Genomic DNA, 21,214 nt, shown 5'->3' with positions numbered 1-21,214 from the left:
CTGCCTCAGCCTTCTGAGTAGCTGGGATTACAGCAATGTGCCATCACACCCAGTTAATTTTTGTATTTTTAGTAGAGATGGGGTTTCACCATGCTGGCAAGGCTGGTCTCGAACTCCAGACCTCAGGTGATCCGCCCACCTTGGCCTCCCAAAGTGCTGGGATTACAGGCATGAGCTACCATGCCCAGCTGTCATTACTTCTTGCCTCCTTTCTGTTTGGGATTCCCACCTCATCAAACTGTTTAGGAACTGGGAGTTCTTAGTAGTTTTTCTCTGATTTTGAATCCTTTCCTCCTGAACTTTCAAGAGCAGCTGGACCCTCATCTGGCTTCTGCAGCGGCATCATCTCTACCACCACCTTCTCACTTCCTGAAGGCAAAGCCCACGATGTGGTGGAAACTGCCCGTGAAGCAGTGTCCATCCTTTGCTGACATGGAGACTCTCCTTATCGATTCATTCTCGTCCTCTGCCTCTGTGCTGAAGTGAGAAGCGGATTCGAGATCTTTACTTTTCTTTTTTTTCTTTTTTCTTTTTAAATTTTTTTATTGCAGTAGAGGCTCACTCTGTTGCCCGGGCTGGAGTTCAGTGGTGCGATCTCAGATCACTGCACGCTCCACCTCCCAGGTTCAAGCAATTCTCCTGCCTCAGCCTCCCGAGTAGCTGGGATTAGAGGCACCTGCCACCATAGCCAGTTAATTTTGTATTTTTAGTAGAGACAGAGTTTCTCCATGTTGGCTAGGCTGGTCTTGAATTCCTGACCCCAGGTGACTCGCCCGCCTTGGCCTCCCAAAGTGCTGGCATTACAGGCGTGAGCCACTGCGCCTGGCTGAGATCTTTTCTAACAAGATGACCGGTATGGACTCTTCTTCCTGTACTGGTAAGTCTCAAGGACTTTTGTTTTCTCTTCTTTACCCAAGTTGGTAAAGAGATTGCCTCCTGGGGAGGGTGAGCGCTTAGCCCTGGGCCTGGGGCCACCCTGGTGGCCTCCCTCTCCTCTATCTCTCCATCTCCCCCTCCCCCACCCTCCACATTTTTATCCCTCTTTGAAATCACTTTGGAGTTTTTACCATTTTTGTTCATCTCTTTCCCAGGCACCAGCCCCCCTCTGGTGTGCTGTTCTCCAAATCCAGGGCTTCCTCTCTCTTGGAGTTCCTCACCGTTTCCCTGCGGTGCTTTTACATCTGCCGGCAGCCCAGGTTTTGTCAGCTTTTCATGGCTTTCTCTGAGGGCTTTATAAATACAGCAGATAAGTGGCTGGTTGCAGACATTTTCTCCCAGTTTGTTATTCGCCTGCCTTTCACTTTATAGTTTTTGCCCTACAGAAGTTGATGTATTTTTTCTTTTTCTTTGTGGTCTCTGATTTGGGTTCTAGGGAAAGGAAGAAAGGCCTTCTTTCCTCTGAAATACTAATTACTTCATTGATTCTTGTTTTGCTCTACGACTTTCTTGGCTTCATTTTTTTTCTTTTTCTTTTTTTTCTCCTCTCTCTTTCTCTTTGTCAGAGTCTTGCCTTGTTGCCCAGCTGGAGTGCAGTAGCGTGATCTAGGCTCACTGCAACCTCCGCCTCCTGGGTTCAAGCAATTCTCCTGCCTCAGCCTCCTGAGGAGCTGTGATTACAGAGGCGTGCCACCATGCCCTGCTAATTTTTATTTATTTATTTTTTGAGATGGAGTCTCACTCTGCCCAGCCTGGAGTGCAGTGGTGCAATCTCGGCTCACTGCAACCTACGCCTCCTGGGTTCAAGCGATTCTTCTGCCTCAGCCTCCTGAGTAGCTGGGATTACAGGCACATGCCACAATACCCAGCTAATTATTTATTTATTTATCTATTTTATTTATTTATTTTTTTTTTTTTGAGAAGGAGTCTTGCTCTGTCACCAAGACTGGAGTGCAGTGGTGCCATTTCCACTCACTGCAAGCTCCGCCTCCCGGGTTTACGCCATTCTCCTGCCTCAGCCTCCCGAGTAGCTGGGACTACAGGCACCCGCCACCACACCCGGCTAATTTTTTTGTATTTTTAGTAGAGACGGGGTTTCACCGTGTTCGCCAGGATGGTTTCCATCTCCTGACCTCGTGATCCGGCTGCCTTGGCTTCCCAGAGTGCTGGGATTACAGGCGTGAGCCACCGCGCCCAGCCTAATTCTGTATTTTTAGTAGAGACAGGGTTTCACCATATTGGTAAGGCTGGTCTCGAACTCCTGACCTCAGGTGATTCGCCTGACTCAGCCTCCTAAAGTACTGGGATTACAGGTGGGAGCCACCACACCTGACCTGAAAATTCTTTTTTTTTTTTTTTTTTGAGACAGAGTCTCGCTCTGTCACCCAGGCTGGAGTGCAGTGGTGGGATCACCACTCACTGCAACCTCTGCCTCCCAGGTTCAATTGATCCTCCCATCTTTCCACTTCAGCCTCCTGAGTAGCTGGGACTACAGGTGCATGCCACCAACCGGACTAATTTTTGTTTGTTTGTTTGTTTGTTTTAAGCAGAGGTGGTGTTTCACCATGTTGCCCAGGCTGGTCTTGAACCCTTGGGCTCAAGCGCCCGCCTTGGCCTCCCAAAGTGCTGGGATTACAGGCATGAGCCACCCTGCCCTCTCTGAAAATCCTCATATATTAAGCCAAGAAAAGGGGGATTTATTGGAAAGAGGCTGAGGTACCTCATTCAATCAAAGGACTTGTGGGAAGCCGGCCTGTAGCCGCTCTGCTGGGCCTCAGGTATTCCTGGGACGGGGCGGGAATGCCGAGGCCCATTCTTGTCTCTACTTGTCTGCGTCTCAGCTGCATTCTCTCTAATTCTACGTAAAAGATGAGGAATGAATGTGGCGGCCCATGCATCCAGGTTTCATAGCTTGTGGCAGCAGAGACAGACTGCCTTCCTGAATTTCTGCTTGAGAACATTCCCAGGGAAGGGACTTTCTTTGGCCTGGCTTGGGTCAGGTGTCGCTGAGATCAGTCCACTCTGGCCAGGGGTGGGTTCTCTCTGCTCCAGGCAGATCCTCTGGGCCCACAGGATTGGAGACAGATAGTTCTCAGAAGGGAGGGTGCTGGAAGATAAAGCACTCATGACTTCATGTATTTCCTTCATACAGGCTCACACTTGTAATTTCAGCACTTTGGGAGGCCGAGGCGGTGGGTCGCCTGAGGTCAGGAGTTCGAGACCAGCCTGGCCAACGTGGTGAAACCCCGTCTCTACTAAATATACAAAAATTAGCTGGGTGTGGTGGTGCCGCCTGTAGTTCCAGCTACTCAGGAGGCTGAGGCAGGGGAATCGCTTGAACCCGGGAGGTTGTAGTGAGCCGAGATCGCACCACTGCACTCCAGACTGGTGAGAGAAGGAGACTCCACCTCAAAAAAAAAAAAAAAAAGGAAAAAATCCAGGTCTACTACACCTCCTTGTTCTGGTTCAGCTGAACCTACTTCTGTTCACAGATCAAGAGCAGGTCTTTGTGTGGAATGGAGAGGGGGCCCTCCTCTGGCCAGCCTGGGGATATTTGCGCTGTGAGGGCACTGAAGCCTGAGAGGCCGCGGCCTGGCAGCCTGGCCGCTGGGGCAGCTGTTCCGCGCTGCTAGCCAGAAGCCGGCAGGCGACGGGAGTGACTTCCTGTTGAGCTGAGTTCTTTGGGTCTAACTTGGAAGTCAAAGTATCCCGGGGTGTGTGTGTGTTTGTGTGTCTGTGTGTGTGTGTGTCTGCGTGTGTGTGTATCCATGCCTGTGTGTGTGTGTGTGCTCTGTGCTTGTGTGTGTCTGTATGTGTGTCTGTGTGTGTGTGTCTGTATGTGTATGTCTGTGCTTGTGTGTGTGTCTGTGTGTGTGTCTGTCTGTACTTGTGTGTGTGTCTGTGTGTGTGTGTGTGTCTGTGCTTGCGTGTGTGTGTCTGTGTATGTGTGTGTCCGTGCCTCTGTGTGTGTCTGTGCTTGTGTGTGTGTGTCTGTGTGTGTCTGTGTGTGTGTCCGTGCCTCTGTGTGTGTGTGTGTCTGTGCTTGTGTGTATGTGTCTGTGTGTCTGTGCTTGCGTGTGTGTGTCTGTGTATGTGTGTGTTCCATGCCTCTGTGTGTGTCTGTGCTTGTGTGTCTGTGTGTCTGTGCTTGTGTGTCTGTGTGTGTGTCCGTGCCTCTGTGTGTGTGTGTCTGTGCTTGTGTGTATGTGTCTGTGTGTGTCTGTGCTTGTGTGTGTGTGTGTATGTGTGTGTCCGTGCCTCTGTGTGTGTGTGTCTGTGCTTGTGTGTGTGTGTGTGTGTGTCTGTGTGTGTAGGGGGAATTGTCAGGCAGCCCACTTAGGTTCTGGGGAATTTTTATTATGAAAATACGAACCATCAGCCCTGGCTAGCAGGCCTGTGCCTGACTCCACTAACTCGGCAGGAAGTCTCAACCCCCTTAGGCAATCCTCATTGTGAGCAAACCAAACCTAGACAAAGACGGTGGCTGAGCGTTGCTGCCAGCACTGGCAGGAACTCACTGCTGTGACTTGGGAAGTGGCAAGAGCCCCTTCCGGAAACTCCTCCAGCCTGAGGAGCAAGACAGCAGGTGCGCCCCTGGGATGCACTGGTCACTCACAAGTTGCAGCTCCAGCCCCTGGCGCTCTCGGGTGTATGCGGTCTATGCGTGGGGCCCATGGCCATGCATCCATCTATGGGCTTAGCCATCCACGGATGAGGATTTCTACTCACTGTAACCCCCACCCACGAGCATCTCTCCTGTGCAGGTTGTTGGCTCAAATGTAGTCTTGTTCACTATTGCATTTTATTATTATTATTGTTATATTATTATTTTGAGGCAGAGTCTCGCTCTGTCACCAGGCTGGAGTGCAATGGCGCGACCTCAGCTCACCGCAACCTCTGACTGCCTGGTTCAAGGCGATTCTCCTATCTCAGCCTCCCAAGTGGCTGGGACTACAGGCATGCGCCACCACGCCCAGCTGATTTTTGTATTTTTAGTAGAGACGGGGTTTCACCATGTTGGCCAGGATGGTCTCCATCACCTGACCGCATGATCCGCCCACCTCAGCCTCCCAAAGTGCTGGGATTACAGGCGTAAACCACTGCTCCAGCTTATTTTTTAAAATTATTATTATTTTGAGACAGAGTCTTGCTCTGTGGCCCAGGCTGGAATGCAGTGTCACTATCTCGGCTCACTGCAACCTCCGCCTCCTGGGTTCAAGTGATTCTCCTGCCTTAGCCTCCCAAATAGCTGGGACTGCAGGCACACACCACCATTCCCGGCTAAATTTTCTTTTTCTTTTTTCTTTTTTCCTTTTCTTTTCTTTTCTTTTTTTTGAGACCAAGTCTCACTGTGTTACCCAGACTGGAGTGAAGTGGCGCGATCTTGGCTCACTGCAACCTCCGCCTCCTGGGTTCAAATGATTCTCCTGCCTCGGCCTCCTGAGTAGCTGGGATTACAGGTGTGCACCACCACGCCCGGCTAATCTTTTGTACCTTTAGTAGAGACAGGGTTTCACCATGTTGATCAGGCTGGTCTTGAACTACTGATCTCGTGATCTACCCGCCTCGGCCTCCCAAAGTGCTGCAATTACAGGCGTGAGCCACTGTGCCCAGCTAAATTGTCTATTTTTAGTAGAGATGGGGTTTCACCATGTTGTTCAGGCTGGTCTCGAACTCCTGATCTCAAGTGATCCACCTGCCTCAGCTGCCCAAAGTGCTGGGATTACAGGCACGAGCCACCTCGCCCGGCCCACTGTTGCATTTTCTATGTTGTGGGGGTGTGTGTGTGATGTATTGTTTATACATGATGTAGTCATGGTGCTTGAGGATTTAGCCCATCATTTGGAGAATGGATGGAAATCACACCTGAGTGAAACTACTTAGAGCAGGGGACACTGGACTCTGGGCTGAGAGTGTTTTCTGTTTGTTTGTTTTGTTTTGTTTTGTTTTGAGATGGAGTCTTGCTCTGTCGCCAGGCTGGAGTGCAGTGGTGCAACTTGGCTCACTGCAACCTCCACCTCCCAGGTTCAAGCGATTCTCCTGCCTCAGCCTCCTAAGTAGCTGGGACTACAGGCACATGCCACCATGCCCAACTAATTTTTGTGTTTTTAGTGGAGACGGGGTTTCACCATGTTGGCCAGGATGGTCTTGATCTCTTGACCTCATGATCTGCCTGTCTCGGCCTCCCAAAGTTCTGGGATTACAGGTGTGAGCCACCGTGCCTGGCCGAGAGCGTTTTTTTGAAGGATCCTTGCCATAATCACTTTTTAAAAAATTCCCTCAATCATTTATCCTTTGAGTTACAAACAATGCAATTACACTCTAAGTGATTTTAACATGTACAATGAGCCGGGCATGGTGGCTCAAGCCTGTAATCCCAGCACTTTGGGAGGCTGAGACGGGCGGATCACAAGGTCAGGAGATTGAGACCATCCTGGCTAACACGGTGAAACCCCGTCTCTACTAAAAAATACAAAAAACTAGCCAGGCGAGGTGGTGGGCACCTGTAGTCCCAGCTGCTCAGGAGGCTGAGGCAGGAGAATGGCGTAAACCCGGGAGGCGGAGCTTGCAGTGAGCTGAGATCCGGCCACTGCACTCCAGCCTGGGCGACAGAGCCAGACTCAGTCTCAAAAAAAAAAAAACAAAAAAAAAAAAAACATGTACAATGAAGTTATTATTGACTGTAGTCACTCTGTTGTGCTATCAAATAGTAGGTCTTATTCTATTTTTTTTTGTACCCATTAACCATCCCCACCATCCGCCTACCCGCCCACTACCCTTCCCAGCCTCTGGTAACCATCCTTCTACTCTCTATGTCCATGAGGTCAATTGTTTTGATTTTTGGCTCCCACAAATAAATGAGAGCATGCGATGATTGTCTTTCTGTGCCTGGCTTATTTCACCTAACATAACGATCTCCAGTTCCATTCATGTTGTTGCAAATGACAGGATCTCATCCTTTTTTATGGCTGAATAATGCTCCATTGTGTATATGCACCACATTTTCTTTATCCATTCATCTGTGTTTTTTTCTTTTCTTTTCTTTTCTTTTTTCAACAGAGTTTTCACTCTTGTTTCCCAGGCTAGGATGCTGTGGCATGATCTTGGTTCCCCATTCATCTGTGTTTTAAATTTTTATTTATTTATTTACAGATGGGGTCTCACTATATTGCCCAGGCTGGTCTTGAACTCTCAGGCTCAAGTAATCTTCCTACCTCGGCGTCCCAAAGTGCTGGTATTATAGGCCTGAGCCACTGCACCCGGCCTATCCACTCATCTGTTGATGAACACTTAGGTCCTTCTAAATCTTAGCCATTGTAGTGCTGCTCATTCTCAGCTAGTTCTAGTGCTGCAACAAACAGAGGAGTGCAGGTATCTCTTCGATATCCTGATGCCCTTTTTTTTTTTTTTTGAGATGGAGTTTCGTTCTTGCTGCCCAGGCTGGAGTGCAGTGGCGCGATCTTGGCTCACTGCAACCTCCAACTCCCAGGTTCAAGCAATTCTCCTGCTTCAGCCTCCCGAGTAGCTGGGATTATAGGCGCTTGCTACAACGCCGGGCTAATTGTGTACTTTTTTTTTTTTTTTTTTTTGAGACGGAGTCTCGCTCTGTCACCCAGGCTGGAGTGCGGTGGCCGGATCTCTGCTCACTGCAAGCTCCGCCTCCCGGGTTCACGCCATTCTCCTGGCTCAGCCTCCCGAGTAGCTGGGACTACAGGCGCCCGCCACCTCGCCCGGCTAGTTTTTTTTGTACTTTTTAGTAGAGACGGGGTTTCACCGTGTTAGCCAGGATGGTCTCGATCTCCTGACGTCGTGATCCGCCCGTCTCGGCCTCCCAAAGTGCTGGGATTACAGGCTTGAGCCACCGCGCCCGGCCTAATTGTGTACTTTTAATAGAGATGGGATTTTGCCATGTTGGCCAGGCCAGTCTTGAACTCCTGACCTCAGGTGATCCACCCGCCTTGGCCTCCCAAAGTGCTGGGATTATAGGCATGAGCCATCATGCCCGGCCTAATTTCCCTTTTTGGGAGGCATATACTCAGCAGTAGGATTGCTGGATCATATGGAGCTCAATTTTTAGTTGTTTTGAGGAACCTCCAACCCGTTCTCCATAGTGCTTGTACTAATTTACATTCGCAACAGTGTACGAGGCTTCCCTTTTCTGCACACTGTCACTAGCATTTATTGCCTGTCTATCGGATGTAAGCCATTTTAACTTGGATGAGATGATATCTATCTCGTTGTAGTTTTGATTTGCATTTCTCTGATCACCAATGATGCTGAGCACCTTTTCTTATACCTGTTTGGCATTTGTATGTCTTATTTTGAGAATTGTCTGTTCAAATCTTCTGCCCTCTTTTTGATCAGATTGTTAGGTTTTTTTCCTCATAATAACTTTTGGAAGCACGATTTCAAGTTTGAATCCTGCTGGGGAGGATAAAGTGAATTTATATTAACTATATTGATTTATCTATATTTAATATATTTGTATATATTTCAGCTCTAGCAGTGAGAATGGCATCATGACAGGCCGTGTTGGGAGCTAAACATATAGGAGAAGTGGGCTGGGTTGGGAGAGGGTGAAAGGCACCGGACTTGTGGTGTCATAGGGCCTGCCACATCCACCATCCATCCTAAACGAGAGTCTTAGGCCAACCCCATGACCCTCCTTCAGTGTCTGCACCGCAAGCTCTCATAGCATCGGGCAGTAGCAACGGGAACAAAACTGCTGCCTCTGCAGAGGGAAGCCAAGAAGTTGGTCTGGGGCCAAGACCGTGGTGAAATGATGCACAGGTGATGAGAAAGCAGAAACTACACTGTAGGAAGGGGACATGCAAAGTAGGGGGGATGGGCAGTGTTGACGAAGAGAGAGGAGGAGAGAGCGGACAGAGCAGCGGAGACAGAGAGATCAGGGAACAGGCCCTAGAGCTGCCTTGGTCTCTGACACTGGTCCAGTGGGTTCCAGTCCATGTGCGAGGCCACAGGAAACCAAGGAGAAACTGCATTTTTTTGTTTTTTGAGATGGAGTCTCGCTCTGTCACCCAGGCTGGAATGCAGTGGCACGATCTCAGCTCACTGCAACCTCCGCCTCCTGGGTTCAAGTGATTCTCCTGCCTCAGCCTCCCGAGTAGCTGGGATTACAGGCGCCGGCCACCACGCCCAGCTAATTTTTGTGTTTTTAGTAGAGATGGGGTTTCACCATGTTGGCCAGGCTGGTCTCGAACTCTTGACTTCAGGTGGTCCACCTGCCTCGGTCTTCCAAAGTGCTGGGATTACAGGCGTGACCCACCGCATCCGGCCGGAAACTTTATTTTTTTGAGGTAGGGTCTTGCTTGTCACCCAGGCTGGAGTGCAGTGGTGCGATCATAGCTCACTGCATCCTTGATCTCTTAGGGTCAAGCAATCATCCCACCTCAGCCTCCTAAGTAGCTGGGACTACAGGCATGCACCTTGATGCCTGGCTAATTTTTTTGTTGTTAATGTTTTTTTGTAGAGATGGGAGTCTCACTGTGTTGCCCAGGCTGGTCTCGAACTCCTGGGATGAATGATCCTCCAGCCTCGGCCTCCCAAATAGTTAGGATTACAGGCATGAGCCACTGTGCCTGGCCGAAACCTTGCTTTTCTGACAGATCTGGTTCACCCTAGCTATGGCTTCCATAGCACCTGTTTTTTTTTTTATGCTTCTCATAGTCTGGTGTCACTGGCTGTTGACAGGTCTCTGTCATTAGATGATAATTCCTTGAGGCTTGTGTTATCCATCTCAATAACCACAGCACCCAGCCCTGTGAGGGGGAACTTTGTAGGTGTCCATTAATGTTTGAATAAATACTTGCATTTATCACAATTATTGTCCCAAGCCTTGACCCGGAGGCTGTGGAATAAGCAGCAGCACAGACTCGAGAGTTAGTCCACGTTCTAGCCACATGCAACGAGATGAGCTGGGTTAAAGAGACCCAGAAAGGGAGTCTGAAATGGAAATCGTGGGAGTGGACACAGAGGGTTTACGCATATGTGGGAAATGGACAAGGAGCCCCATGGACACTCTGTTCTTTGGTGTGTCCTTGCTTGTAACATGGAGGTGATTATGACCTACCGCATAGATGGGGGAAGGAGATCCAAAAGTGATGGCCTTGAAAGTGTTTAGTGCAGGATAAAATAAACACAGGTGTACGTGATCAATGGAGTTGATTGATAAGTCTCATGCATTATTGCCAATTTACTTGTGTGGCCCTGGATCCCGACCTTAGCATCCCCTTTCATTCAGGACAGTGATCATTGCTTTGCTGGACTGCTGTGAGGAAGTGAGGTGTAAGCAGAAAATATGCTTAGGCCAGCCCCTCCTACCTCACAAGGAACACCTGGACAGTTTCCTAAAAATACAGATTCCCGGCACCCTAGTCCCAAAATCAGAATTCTCTGGGAATGGAGCCTAGGAATCTGCATTTAAAATAAGCCCCCCTCCAGGTGATTAAAATGGTTCAAGAAGGCATTAAGAAACACTGAGGCCGGGCGTGGTGGCTCATGCCTGTAATCTTAACCCTTTGGGAAGCTGGGAGGAGGATCGCTTCAGCCCAGGAGTTTCAGAGGCTACAGTGAAATATGATGGTGCCACTGCACTCCAGTCTGGGTGACAGAATGAGATCCTCTCCCCCAACCCCCTGCAAAAAAAAAAAAAAAAGAAACATCGAGGCTGGGCGCAGTGGCTCACGCCTATAATCCCAGCAATTTGGGAGACCGAGGCAGGCGGATCACGAGGTCAGGAGATCGAGACCATCCTGGCCAACATGGTGAAAACCCGTCTCTACTAAAAAATACAAAAATTAGCTGGGCGTGGTGGCATGTGCCTGTAGTCCCAGCTACTCGGGAGGCTGAGGCAGGAGAATCTCTTGAACCCAGGAGGCAGAGGTTGCAGTGAGCCGAGATTGCGCCATTGCACTCCAGCCTGGGCAACAAGAGTGAAACTCGACAGAGAGAGACTCAAAAAAAAATCGAAAGGATCAATTAAGGTGTCATCAGGTGTGTGTGTGTGTGTGTTTAGGAGAGTAGGATGGGGAAGACGGTACTATCATCTGTGACCACAAGGTGGCAGCAGGGACAGACAAGGAGAAACAAAGTCTCCGGTTGGTGCTCACATCCAGAGGGGCTGGGGATGGGCAAACCTGGAGATCAGGTTGTGGAAGGAGGTGGGCCCTTTACATGATCTCCTTTGCTAGGTGACATCCCTGTTACCGCAGGGCCAATCGCCTGTGACCACCTGTCTCTTTATCAGGTCTTTATGGAGGCTGATTTTTGCCACTCTGCTGGCAGGAAAGGCATTGTGAGCTTGGGTGGTGATAGTGTGTGTTCCACATGGGGGAGAATGGGAGGCAAGGGGTGTGTCACATCCTCAGATGTGTTCATTGGGCAGGGTCACCTACACAGGGCAGCTTACTCAAAGGACATCAGTGCCTGTTGAAAGCAGTGTCTCCCACCCTCTGCTACTAGGATTGTGGTTGCAGGTGCCTCTCAGGAGAGGCTCACATCTGTGGCTGGGGAGCTGGCCAAAGACCAGGCAAAGGACGCTGGACTGGGGCGGGGCAGGGGCAGGAAACACAGGATGGGGCAGCTGCCTCTGGAAGCAGCCAAAATGTCCCCAGCTGCAGCAGGAGTGAGTAGAGGATTAGGTGACAGTCCCCTAACAGCCCGGAACTAACACCCTCCTCCCCCTCACACATGCACCCTGGCCTGCCCCCTCCAAGCCTTCCAGAGCTCAGAATAATCCTGAGAACCAGGCAGCAGGATGGCAGGGGTTCCTCTTGGGGTCCTGCTCCTCTTGGGGCTCCTCGGTATGGACAGGGGCCGGGGTGAGAGGCAATTGGTCACACAGATACCGACATAAAGGGACTGGGAAGGCAAAGACAGAGACCAAGATGAAGACTGAGACACAGTATTTGGTTTCCAGGCACAGTATAATTGGTTTAGGAGACAGATACGGATAATACACAGCCTCAGAGGCCTGTGAGGACCCAGGGGAAGCAGAGAGGAGAGGTAATTCAGCCTCTTCATTATTGCCAATGACCCTTCCTGCTTGACCCCATCGCAGGCAGTGGTGTGGGGAAGAACGAAGAACTGCGTCTTTATCACCATCTCTTCGACAACTATGACTCAGGAAGCCGGCCAGTGCGGGAGCCTGAGGATACTGTCACCATCAGTCTCAAGGTCACCCTGACGAATCTCATCTCACTGGTAAGATATCCCCACCCTCATCACAAGCCAAAAACCCCACTTCTGGCCCCAACCGCTGAGCTTGGTCCTAAAGCTCACTTCTGGCCCTGAAATCTCACTTCAATCATCCCCATCTCCCATCTGCAGAATGAAAAAGAGGAGACTCTCACCACTAACGTCTGGATCGGAATCGTGAGTCAAATCTGGGGAACAGTGTTAGGTCTTGTCCAGGGGACTCCTTTTCCCCCACACCCCTCCCAGGCAACGCCAGGTGGGAGATGCAGGGTACGCGTCCTTCCGTCCCCCACCCCTTAGGATTGGCAGGATTACCGACTCAACTACAGCAAGGACGACTTTGGGGGCATAGAAATTCTGCGAGTCCCTTCAGAACTCGTGTGGCTGCCAGAGATTGTTCTGGAAAACAAGTGAGAACCGGGCCGGATGCCAGGCTGGAGGGAAGCCAGCCTGGGGTGCGGGCTGGACTTGGTTGGGGAAGGGGGGGTACTCCGAGAGGGTGCAGATCTGTGCAAAAAGCTCGGTTTCCCCGAGCTCACAGTATTGATGGCCAGTTCGGCGTGGCCTACGACGTCAACGTGCTGGTCTACGAGGACGGCTCCGTGACGTGGTTGCCTCCGGCCATCTACCGCAGCGTCTGCGCCGTGGAGGTCACCTACTTCCCCTTCGATTGGCAGAACTGTTCGCTTATTTTCCGGTGGGAAGAGTTACTCCGAGGCTCGGACGGTTATGGGAGGGGCCTGTGTGTGGGCGGGGCCAAGTGGCAGCACCGCCCTCGGGGCGGGGCTTCGCGCTGGAGGTGGAGCCAGTTGTAGGCACAGGGTGGGACGCTGGAGCGGAGTCCGAGGTAGAGGTGGGAACAGAGGCGCGCGGGCTGGGCCTGGGTGAAGGGGTGGGGCCTCGCAGCCCCGCTAGATCCCAGCTTCCAGGGCAGGGTCTGAGGCTGGGGCCCGGGTCAGAGCTTGTGGGGTGGGCTCCCGGCCCTGGCTCCGCAGCTCTCAGACGTACAATGCCGAAGAAGTGGAGTTCACCTTTGCTGTGGACGACTCCGGCGAGACCATCAACAAGATCGACATCGACACTGAGGCCTATACTGGTGAAGCCCCGCCTGCTCAGAAAAACCCGCTTCTAGACGGGGTCCAGAGAGGGGACTTCCAGGGTGGGCTTGCCCCAGACCAATGCCACTGGAGGATGACTTCCGCAACCGGGTTTAGCTTACCCCTGTCCTGAAATCATTCTCGATTGTTACTCTAGTCCTGCCTTCTGGCTTTCCATACCCTCAAAGAGAATGCCCTTTTCTGCCCGAATTGCCCCCACCCTGACGGCCCATGACCCTGGTGCAGACAGCCGCAGCCTCCTCTTCAGCCCGCCGTCAGCCGGCTGACCCTGCCCGCGTCCCGCAGAGAACGGCGAGTGGGCCATCGATTACTGCCCGGGGGTGATCCGCCGCCACGACAGTGGCGCCACCGACGGCCCAGGGGAGACTGACGTCGTCTACTCGCTCATCATCCGCCGGAAGCCGCTGTTCTACGTCATTAACATCATCGTGCCCTGTGTGCTCATCTCGGGCCTGGTGCTTCTCGCCTACTTCCTGCCGGCGCAGGGTAAGCAGTGGCCCCGAACCCACACCCAAACCCGGGGTCGCTCCCGGGAGGCGGGGCCCGCTCTCACCGGCTCTCCCTCCAGCCGGCGGCCAGAAATGCACGGTCTCCATCAACGTCCTGCTCGCCCAGACCGTCTTCTTGTTCCTCATTGCCCAGAAAATCCCAGAGACGTCTCTGAGCGTGCCGCTCCTGGGCAGGTAAGGGCGGAGCAGGTCTGGGCGGTGACCCCCGCGGGGGCGTGGCCAGTGTGAAGGGCGGGGCCAAGGGGGGTTGTCGGGTGGGGGCGTGGCCAAAACCCAGAGACCCCGGGAGAAGCTCTGGCTGTCTCGCCCCGCCCTGGGCTTTATTCGGACGCCGGGTGGGGCTGGGACGGGGATGGAGTCCCTGGTCTGCCGTCCTCCTCACTGCTGCTGGACGTCACCTGGAGGTCTCCTGAGTAGCTCTGTTGAGGGACGGTCCGGCTCAGTGCCTCCCTAGCCCCGCCGCCGCCGCCGCCGCCGCCTCTGGCCCCCAACTCACCCCGCATCCCGAGCTCACTGGTTCTCCGGGGATTCCGAGGCCTAGCTGCTGTTGCCACTGTCGCAGGAATGAGGCAGACCCCTGCAGACCCCGTCCACACAGGCATAGCCACGCTCCCTGGACTAGAAGCCGGGCGCCGGCGCCCATCGCAGCCCCAGCTTGCCGAGTCCCCTGCCCCGCGGCCTGGGCTACCCGGCTCAGAGCTGCACCCGGATCCCCGCCGTCTGGGGCTGGGCCCGCGCTGCTGTCTAGTCGCCGCGCCTCCTGCTGCAGCCACAGGGCTGAGATCTGCAATGGGAGCACAGGGGTTAGCGGGGAGGCAGAGGTCCTTGCTCCCGCTGCCAGATTGCCGCGTATCCTGAGCCCCCCAGTACCCCACCTCTAACAAGGTGGCGCCGAAGCTCACGAGGCTGGCTGCGGCTTCTCTTAACACCAGCCCCAGGGTGGGCTTCGGGGCAGGCAGCATCCCCTGCATATTCAGCTCCGGTGGCTCCAGGGATTTCAGCTCTCTGAACCTCTGCTCCAGATATTCATGGGCTGCGGCCACGGAGAGTTCCAGGGAAGACAGAAGTGGGGGCTGGAGGGCCACCTGGAGATGGAGCAGAGCAGTAGCAGGGCAAGGGTCACAGGGCGCGCAGGAGACCTACCCAGAAAGTGTCGAGGTGCTGCCCTCGGCGGGCGTAGCCTCACCTCGGTGGAGCTGTGGAAGTGGTAGATCCACATCAGGGTGTCCAGGGAGCTGGGGGTTCCCTTCATGGCTGCCACAAGTGGTAGGACGGGAGAAGGGCTGGGGGATGCGTCTGTCATCGCGCAGGGGTCGCAGCTGGAGGGCGTAACCAACCCGTGCCAGGAGAAGCCGTGTTTGTGAGGTCAGAGAGCGCGTGGCACCTTCCGTAGCTGGGAGGGGGAGCGGTGATGTCACGCATTGTGGGCTTCTCAGGTTCCTTATTTTCGTCATGGTGGTCGCCACGCTCATTGTCATGAATTGCGTCATCGTGCTCAACGTGTCCCTGCGGACGCCCACGACCCACAGCATGTCCCCGCGGCTGCGCCACGTAAGTGCGGAGGGGCCGGTGCGGCCCGGTGGGGGTGGAGCTTACTACTAACCCCGCCCCCTAAGCCCCGCCTCTAACCCAGGTTCTCCTGGAGCTGCTGCCGCGCCTGCTGGGCTCCCCGCCGCCCCCCGAGGCTCCCCGAGCCGCCTCGCCTCCAAGGCGGGCGTCGTCTGTGGGCTTATTGCTCCGCGCGGAGGAGCTGATACTAAAAAAGCCGCGGAGCGAGCTCGTGTTTGAGGGGCAGAGGCACCGGCACGGGACCTGGACGGGTGAGCACAGTGGCCCGGCGGGCTGCGGGGGGTGCCTGCCACGGGGGAGGCTCCTAACGGCCCACCCCGGTGTTTTCCCCGCCAGCTGCCTTCTGCCAGAGCCTGGGCGCCGCCGCCCCCGAGGTCCGCTGCTGTGTGGATGCCGTGAACTTCGTGGCCGAGAGCACGAGAGATCAGGAGGCCACCGGCGAGGTGGGACGGGAGCCAGAGGCGGGTGGAGCGCGGCAGAGGCCCCCCACTGTCTCCCATGCAGCTGGCTCCAGCAGCTGCCTCTTTACTGACTGTGCCATCCCTTCCCCAGGAAGTGTCCGACTGGGTGCGCATGGGGAATGCCCTTGACAACATCTGCTTCTGGGCCGCTCTGGTGCTCTTCAGCGTGGGCTCCAGCCTCATCTTCCTCGGGGCCTACTTCAACCGAGTGCCTGATCTCCCGTACCCGCCGTGTATCCAGCCTTAGTGCGCACCGACTTCAACTTCCCACCCATCTCCAGTAGGAAACTGATTTTGAAAAAGGCTGCCGCCACCGCGGCATTATGATCCCTTCCCACGGCTGATCAATCTGTATTTTGTGAACTTTACAGGAAGAATGGTGTGTGCCCACCCCTTGGTGTGTGTAGGCCTGGCCCCAGTCCAGGGGTCAGCAGGAGGAAACGATTCACACAGGCTCTCAGGTGCCAGTGTTCCAGAAAGCAAGGACTGCCCTTCATTCAGCCTTGCTGACCTCCCAGCCTTTCTCAGGCCCAGCCCCAGGGGACTCTGGAGGCTGCCAGCTTGTGAGCTGCCTTTGTTCATCTCAGAGCCAGACAGGAGACCCCTTTGCAGGACTTGCACATAGGGAGGCTGGAGCCAGGAAACCCTCTTCTTCCCTGGTCTGGCTCTGCTGGAGCTGGTGGGAACCAAACCCCTTCAGTGCCGGTGGCCCTCTGGCCCACAAGTTTAGGGCTGAGGCTGCCCTGGTCCTCCTGCAGTCATTTCTTCTAGGTTTTCTTGGCCCAGCACTGCCCATCCCAACCCCCATGAGGCTCACTCATTGCAGATCCCAGCCCACCCTGCCCCTTTCTTCTGCACCCTGGAGGCGCTCTCTGCCTAGTATACAGGACTGAGAGAAAGCAATAAAATGGGGCCTGCATGGTGGGAGCTGGTTGAATTGTCTTTATTAACAAACAGGATATCCAAGGCCACTACATTGAGGAGGGGTGGGGGGAGGGAGGAGGAGGGTTACTTGCTGCTCACACTATATACAGATGCAAGCAAGGGGCGTGGAGAGTGAGGGCTCCCTGCTCCCTCCCTCCACGGGGAAGGGCATGGGCTAGAAGAGGAGGAGATGGGGGTTGGGAAAGGGGGGAACGTTTTGGCTGGCGGGGTCCCCCCTCCATTCCCTGGAGTTTGGGGAAAGGGGAATCATTAAAGTGCTTTCAGAAAATGAAGAAATGGTCCCTGCCCCTGGAGTGGCTGGTGACCCCCCAAAAATCTAGGGCCCAGTGACCCCCCCCAGGGTCTGGTACATTCAAGGGGGGAGCCGGCTCCCCTGACGTGCAAATAAAGGGGTCCAGGGCCCTGCCCAGTCAGCAGCAGTGGGGTAAGGGGTTCAAGCCCCAAGCACTCTCCTCTTAAATGGAGAAAAGGGGGAAGGGGCTATGCCCACTCAATTCCTGGGAAGGGGAAGCTGTGTCCCTCCCCGGAAGCTGGGGACAGGCACAGTTTTGGGAAGAGGACATGTTGGGGAAGAGGATGGTCACGTGATCACGAAAGCATCAGGGGTCAGAGGTCACGTTCCCAGCAGGCTCCAGTGAATCAAACCAGTAAAAGCAAAAGCCCAGGGAGGGGAAAGAGGGGCGGCCCAGGAAGCCTGGCTGCAGGGGGAGAGCTGGGTCCAGTGTGGGACAGCCCCAGCCCAGGGCCCCGTCACCAGTTCATGATGCAGTTACGGTTCAGAGTCATGAAGTAAACTTGGCTGCTGCCCCCAGAGCGGACTGAGGCAAAAAACACCTGGGTGGGGCAAGAGAAGGAGTCACCACGGGCTGGGGTCAGGGGTCTCAATGAACTGGGAGAGGGGAAGAAGCGGGGAGAAGGGAAGAAGGGGTGGCAGAAGAGGTGAGGGGGAGAGAGAGACTGCAGGAGGAGACTCACAGGGCCCCTCACCCAGAGGAAAGGCCAGGATGTTAGGGGAGAGGGTGCACTACCAGCCCCCTGGGCGCCAGCTGGAAAGTCCTCAGAACTGAAGGGAGCGCAGGGCAGTGGTAGTGGCTGCCTTCCTTCCGAACTCCCAGAGGGGCCCGCTTTCAGGGAGACACCACGACCATCCTCTCCCCAGACCTCTGCCCAGGGGCCTGGGGTCACAGCAGCCGGGACGGCAGGCCGTTCAGAGGGAAGGAGACTCCCACCTTGTCATTCCGCTCACACAGGAACTTGAGCCTCTGGGCTCGTTTGTGCATGAAGACCCCGTCCAGGTGGCCCGTCTCCACAGAGCGGATCTCAATGGCTTTCTCACCCCAGCCCATTATCTGGTTGGAGCAGATGTAGGCTGTGGGGAAAACAGGTGAGGGGCTGAGCAGGCTGCCCCCCGAGGCCACCTCAGGGGCATGTGGCTGGGAGGGCGGCAGCTCACTCACCCACAGAGGTGGGCATCTCTCCCCACTGCAGCACCACATCCTTAATGATCCGCCCGTATGTGTTGACGTAGACACCCTCGTCCTCGTAGCACAGCAGCATCTCCATGCCGTCGGTGTTGGGGAGGAAAATGATGGCATGGGGCGTGATCTGGCTCTGGATCTGGGGAGAAGGAGGTGGGCTGGAGTCTCCGTGTCTGGTGCCCAGACTGGGCGAACCCACTCCTCCAGCAGCCCCGCCAAGCTCACGTGCACAGGGATGTAGATGTCATAGCTGTTCCCCGAGTCGACATCCACAGCATGGAAGCCAGCACTGGAGCCATAGATGACCTTGAGCCGCTGCCCCTCCTCTACTGTCAGGTCGACCAGCAGAGGGCGGTGAGGGAGGTCGGCAAAGGACTGCAGAGAAGCGGAGGAGAGGAGGGCTCAGGGGCACGGGGAGAGGCGCTGGGACTCCAGATGGTGCTAGGGGCCGAGGCTGGGGTTACCTTGAAGGCCATGAATTTGTGGTAGGGTTTCGGGGCCCAGGCGTACACCTCCACGGAGCTCTTGAGGGCGATGACCAGGAACTTAATCCGCTCGTATTTCACTGGGGGCCGGAGAGAAGAGGGATGCTGAGGCTTCCCTTCTTGGGCCACGGGCGCCTCCCCGTGGTCTGTCACTACACTGCCCCACCCAGGCCCCAAGTCCCTGGCTCCCAAACTTTCTCAGCCACTAGACCCAGGCCCATTTCTCTCTCTTCATGAACAAGGATGCGCTGGCCACTCCGCTGGGACATCCTCACCGACACGGTAGTGCCCGCAGCCCTCCATGTCCCCGACGGTGGTCCAGCCCTGCTTCTTCTCCACCTCTGGGTCATTGTGCAGAATCTTGTTCCGGAGCCAAGACAGGTAATACACCCGCAGTTTGTTCCTTTTCCCTGAGGGACGGACAGACAGACACACCCCCGTTCTCATCTGAGGCCCGGCTGCCACCGCCCCGGCCTCCTCTGTCGGCATGCCACAAGGGGTGAGAAAGTGCCGCTTCACCTTCCAGTGCCTGGACCAAGGCTGCCCTCCTCCCGGGCAGAAGACAGTGACAGCGCCAGGGAGCTGAGCCCCTCCTCCCTCCCCCACTCGCCGCACCTGTACCTGAGATGGTGATGAGCAGGTTGAGCCCCTCCAGCACGTCCATCTGCTGGAAGCGTCGCCGCCCAATGAGTCCGTACACCTTGCCCTGCCCACTTCGGTCCAGCAACATCAGCCCGTTCTCCGTGCCCACCAGCAGGTTGACCCCTGCAATAGGAGCCCTTGGGCAGGTCAGAGGCTCAGCCAGGCCCTTGCCTAACCAGGAGCATGGGAGCCACGCCACAGCCCCCTCAGCTGTCCCTGCCCTGGCTTACCCCAAAGGGCTGCACACAGGATCTCAGAGTTGAATCGCTTCTTGTACTTCCGGATCTCAGGGGTCTCACTGTGGGCCCGGGTGTTGGTGGGATTCACGTTGACCACAGAGCCCTTCCTCACGTCGTACTGCAGCTGGTCGAGCCGAGTGCCCTCTCCACCCACTAGGGCTGCCAGAAGGAGGAGGAGGCGGGAGGAGGGGCTGCAGCTTCTCACCCCATCTCTTTCTACCTCCATCCCCTATATCAGGTCTTGGCGCCTCATAATACACAGAAAGGAAAAAGACGGGAGGAGAAGGGGTGCACGGGAGAGGGGGATAGAGTGCTGGACCCCCCTTTTGAGTCAGAAGGCCTGGCTCAAGTCCCATTTCTGTCACTTGCTAGCTTTGAGTCTTTGCCCAGGTCCCCTGGCTACTGTGAGCATTTTCTCTCCTGTGGAGGGGTCGCAGAGGCCCTTCCTTCTCTCTGCCCGGGCAGGTGCTAGAGCCCAAGGGAGAGGTCCTGTGGCTTTGTGAGGCTGCGTCTCAAGACCATCATGCTCCCCTCCAGGCTGCCCCTGGACCCCAGCCTGATGGCAGGTCTGTCCTCCCGTCCTCACCTGTGATGGGGATGGTGTCCCCACTGCCTCCAGGCTGGTAGATCCCTAGATCCACAAACATCGTGAACGAGCTCTTGCCAGGGGCCTTTACCAGCCCACGAGACTGGTACTGTGGTGGGGGGGCAGCAGTCAGGCAAACAAGTGCAAGTCCAGCTGCGGCCCTGCCCCTGCTGCTGTTCCCAGGCTCCAGCTCCCCAGCTGGCACCCCCATTGTCCAGCTCCCAGCGCTCCGCCCCATCCTCTGCCATGACCCAGCACCCAGACCTCCTGCCCACCGCCCGGGCTCTTCTCCCCCAGCGGACCTGCCTCCGGCCCACTTACGTCACTGCTCCCATCCTTCGAGGGCGGGCTTTGGCCTTTGCTGTTCTCGGTGGGTGAGTGGCTGGGCTGCACCACGTCAGGCAGGTTTGTATACCCGTTGCTGTCAGCATGCAGCAGGTTCCGCTCCTCTTCAGGGGTCTACAGGACAGAGGGCAGGGTCGGCACGGGGCTGAGGAGGGCACACACAGCTACAGGGGAGGCAGCGGAGGCTCACTCACACGCTGGACCACCATGGTGCCGCCCCCGTATGGGGGCTGGGTCCCGGTGATCTCCTCGACGTCGTGGACCACCATGGTGCTGACGCTGTCTGTATCCCCATCGCTGCTGTGAGAGAGGAAGGTGGGGCCTCTCCAGGTCCTGCCCGTGGCCACAGAAGTGCCAAAGGCAGCAGATGGAAGCCAGAGCCCAGGCTTTTGTCTCTATTCAAAACACAACCTGCTCCACCCTCACGGGGTAGTCCCTGTTCCACCGTGAGGTGCTTCCCTGCATGGCACACAGGGCAGGCTGGCACAGGAGCAGACAGGCACTTGGAGAGGCCACCCCACAACACACAGGACAGCAGGAGAGAGACAGGAACCTGCACCCTCACCCCACTCTCTAGAGAAGGGCGCTGTTCTCCCTCAGACTTGCCCCAAAGCCCTACCTCTCCCTCCACTGCCACTTCCCCTCCCTCCTTGTGCCTTGGAGTGGGAGGGCCCCACTCCCGAT

The 21,214-nt window shown here is 55.3% G+C and overlaps 3 protein-coding genes across 57 annotated transcripts in view; 1 reads left to right on the top strand and 2 right to left on the bottom strand.

Moving 5' to 3' along the window:
• The first annotated feature begins 335 nt into the window (after window positions 1-335).
• Window positions 336-16,734, top strand: CHRNE (cholinergic receptor nicotinic epsilon subunit). Of its 3 annotated transcripts, XM_077970053.1 has the most exons (13): window positions 336-877; window positions 12,017-12,159; window positions 12,286-12,330; window positions 12,454-12,563; window positions 12,695-12,850; window positions 13,149-13,249; window positions 13,557-13,757; window positions 13,840-13,954; window positions 15,217-15,331; window positions 15,414-15,600; window positions 15,686-15,792; window positions 15,902-16,090; window positions 16,182-16,734. In XM_077970053.1, exons 1-12 carry the CDS (start codon window positions 847-849, stop codon window positions 16,055-16,057), a joined length of 1,467 nt encoding a protein of 488 aa, XP_077826179.1. In that variant the 5' UTR covers window positions 336-846; the 3' UTR covers window positions 16,058-16,090; window positions 16,182-16,734. The 3 variants fall into 3 exon arrangements, with proteins under 3 accessions (XP_077826179.1, XP_077826180.1, XP_014973840.3); XM_077970054.1 differs by lacking the exon at window positions 336-877 and adding an exon at window positions 1,098-1,196 and having other exon boundaries at window positions 15,902-16,734; XM_015118354.3 differs by lacking the exon at window positions 336-877 and adding an exon at window positions 11,679-11,759 and having other exon boundaries at window positions 15,902-16,734.
• On the bottom strand, window positions 11,864-15,263 carry C16H17orf107 (chromosome 16 C17orf107 homolog). Of its 4 annotated transcripts, none has more exons than XM_015118355.3 (4): window positions 14,967-15,263; window positions 14,656-14,865; window positions 14,277-14,564; window positions 11,864-14,199 (listed from the first exon to the last, which is right to left on the bottom strand). In XM_015118355.3, the coding sequence occupies exons 1-4, from the start codon at window positions 15,081-15,083 to the stop codon at window positions 14,101-14,103; spliced, it is 714 nt and encodes a 237-aa protein (XP_014973841.3). In that variant the 5' UTR covers window positions 15,084-15,263; the 3' UTR covers window positions 11,864-14,100. The 4 variants fall into 4 exon arrangements, with proteins under 4 accessions (XP_014973841.3, XP_014973842.3, XP_077826208.1 ...); XM_015118356.3 differs by having other exon boundaries at window positions 14,295-14,564; XM_077970082.1 differs by having other exon boundaries at window positions 14,295-14,865.
• A 3-nt stretch (window positions 16,735-16,737) lies between the features above and the next one.
• Window positions 16,738-21,214, bottom strand: part of MINK1 (misshapen like kinase 1) — a 71,011-nt gene continuing 66,534 nt past the window's right edge. For 27 of the 50 annotated variants that reach the window (XM_077969851.1, XM_077969858.1, XM_077969850.1 and 24 more), the window contains 11 exons: window positions 20,725-20,830; window positions 20,507-20,644; window positions 20,186-20,294; window positions 19,591-19,758; window positions 19,340-19,483; window positions 18,994-19,128; window positions 18,698-18,798; window positions 18,459-18,608; window positions 18,213-18,372; window positions 17,985-18,124; window positions 16,738-17,589 (listed from right to left, as the gene is read on the bottom strand). In XM_077969851.1, coding sequence (XP_077825977.1) covers window positions 17,506-17,589; window positions 17,985-18,124; window positions 18,213-18,372; window positions 18,459-18,608; window positions 18,698-18,798; window positions 18,994-19,128; window positions 19,340-19,483; window positions 19,591-19,758; window positions 20,186-20,294; window positions 20,507-20,644; window positions 20,725-20,830 — 1,435 coding nt within the window. In that variant the 3' untranslated portion in view covers window positions 16,738-17,505. The remainder of the gene's footprint in view (window positions 17,590-17,984; window positions 18,125-18,212; window positions 18,373-18,458; window positions 18,609-18,697; window positions 18,799-18,993; window positions 19,129-19,339; window positions 19,484-19,590; window positions 19,759-20,185; window positions 20,295-20,506; window positions 20,645-20,724; window positions 20,831-21,214) is intronic. The other 23 variants (XM_077969848.1, XM_077969854.1, XM_077969859.1 and 20 more) reach the window with 1 other exon arrangement.

This window comes from Macaca mulatta, chromosome 16 (genome assembly GCF_049350105.2).
Source record: "Macaca mulatta isolate MMU2019108-1 chromosome 16, T2T-MMU8v2.0, whole genome shotgun sequence".
Lineage (NCBI taxonomy): Eukaryota > Metazoa > Chordata > Mammalia > Primates > Cercopithecidae > Macaca > Macaca mulatta.
Note: the sequence above shows the minus strand (reverse complement) of the source record. Positions and strands in the feature narration are given on the sequence as shown.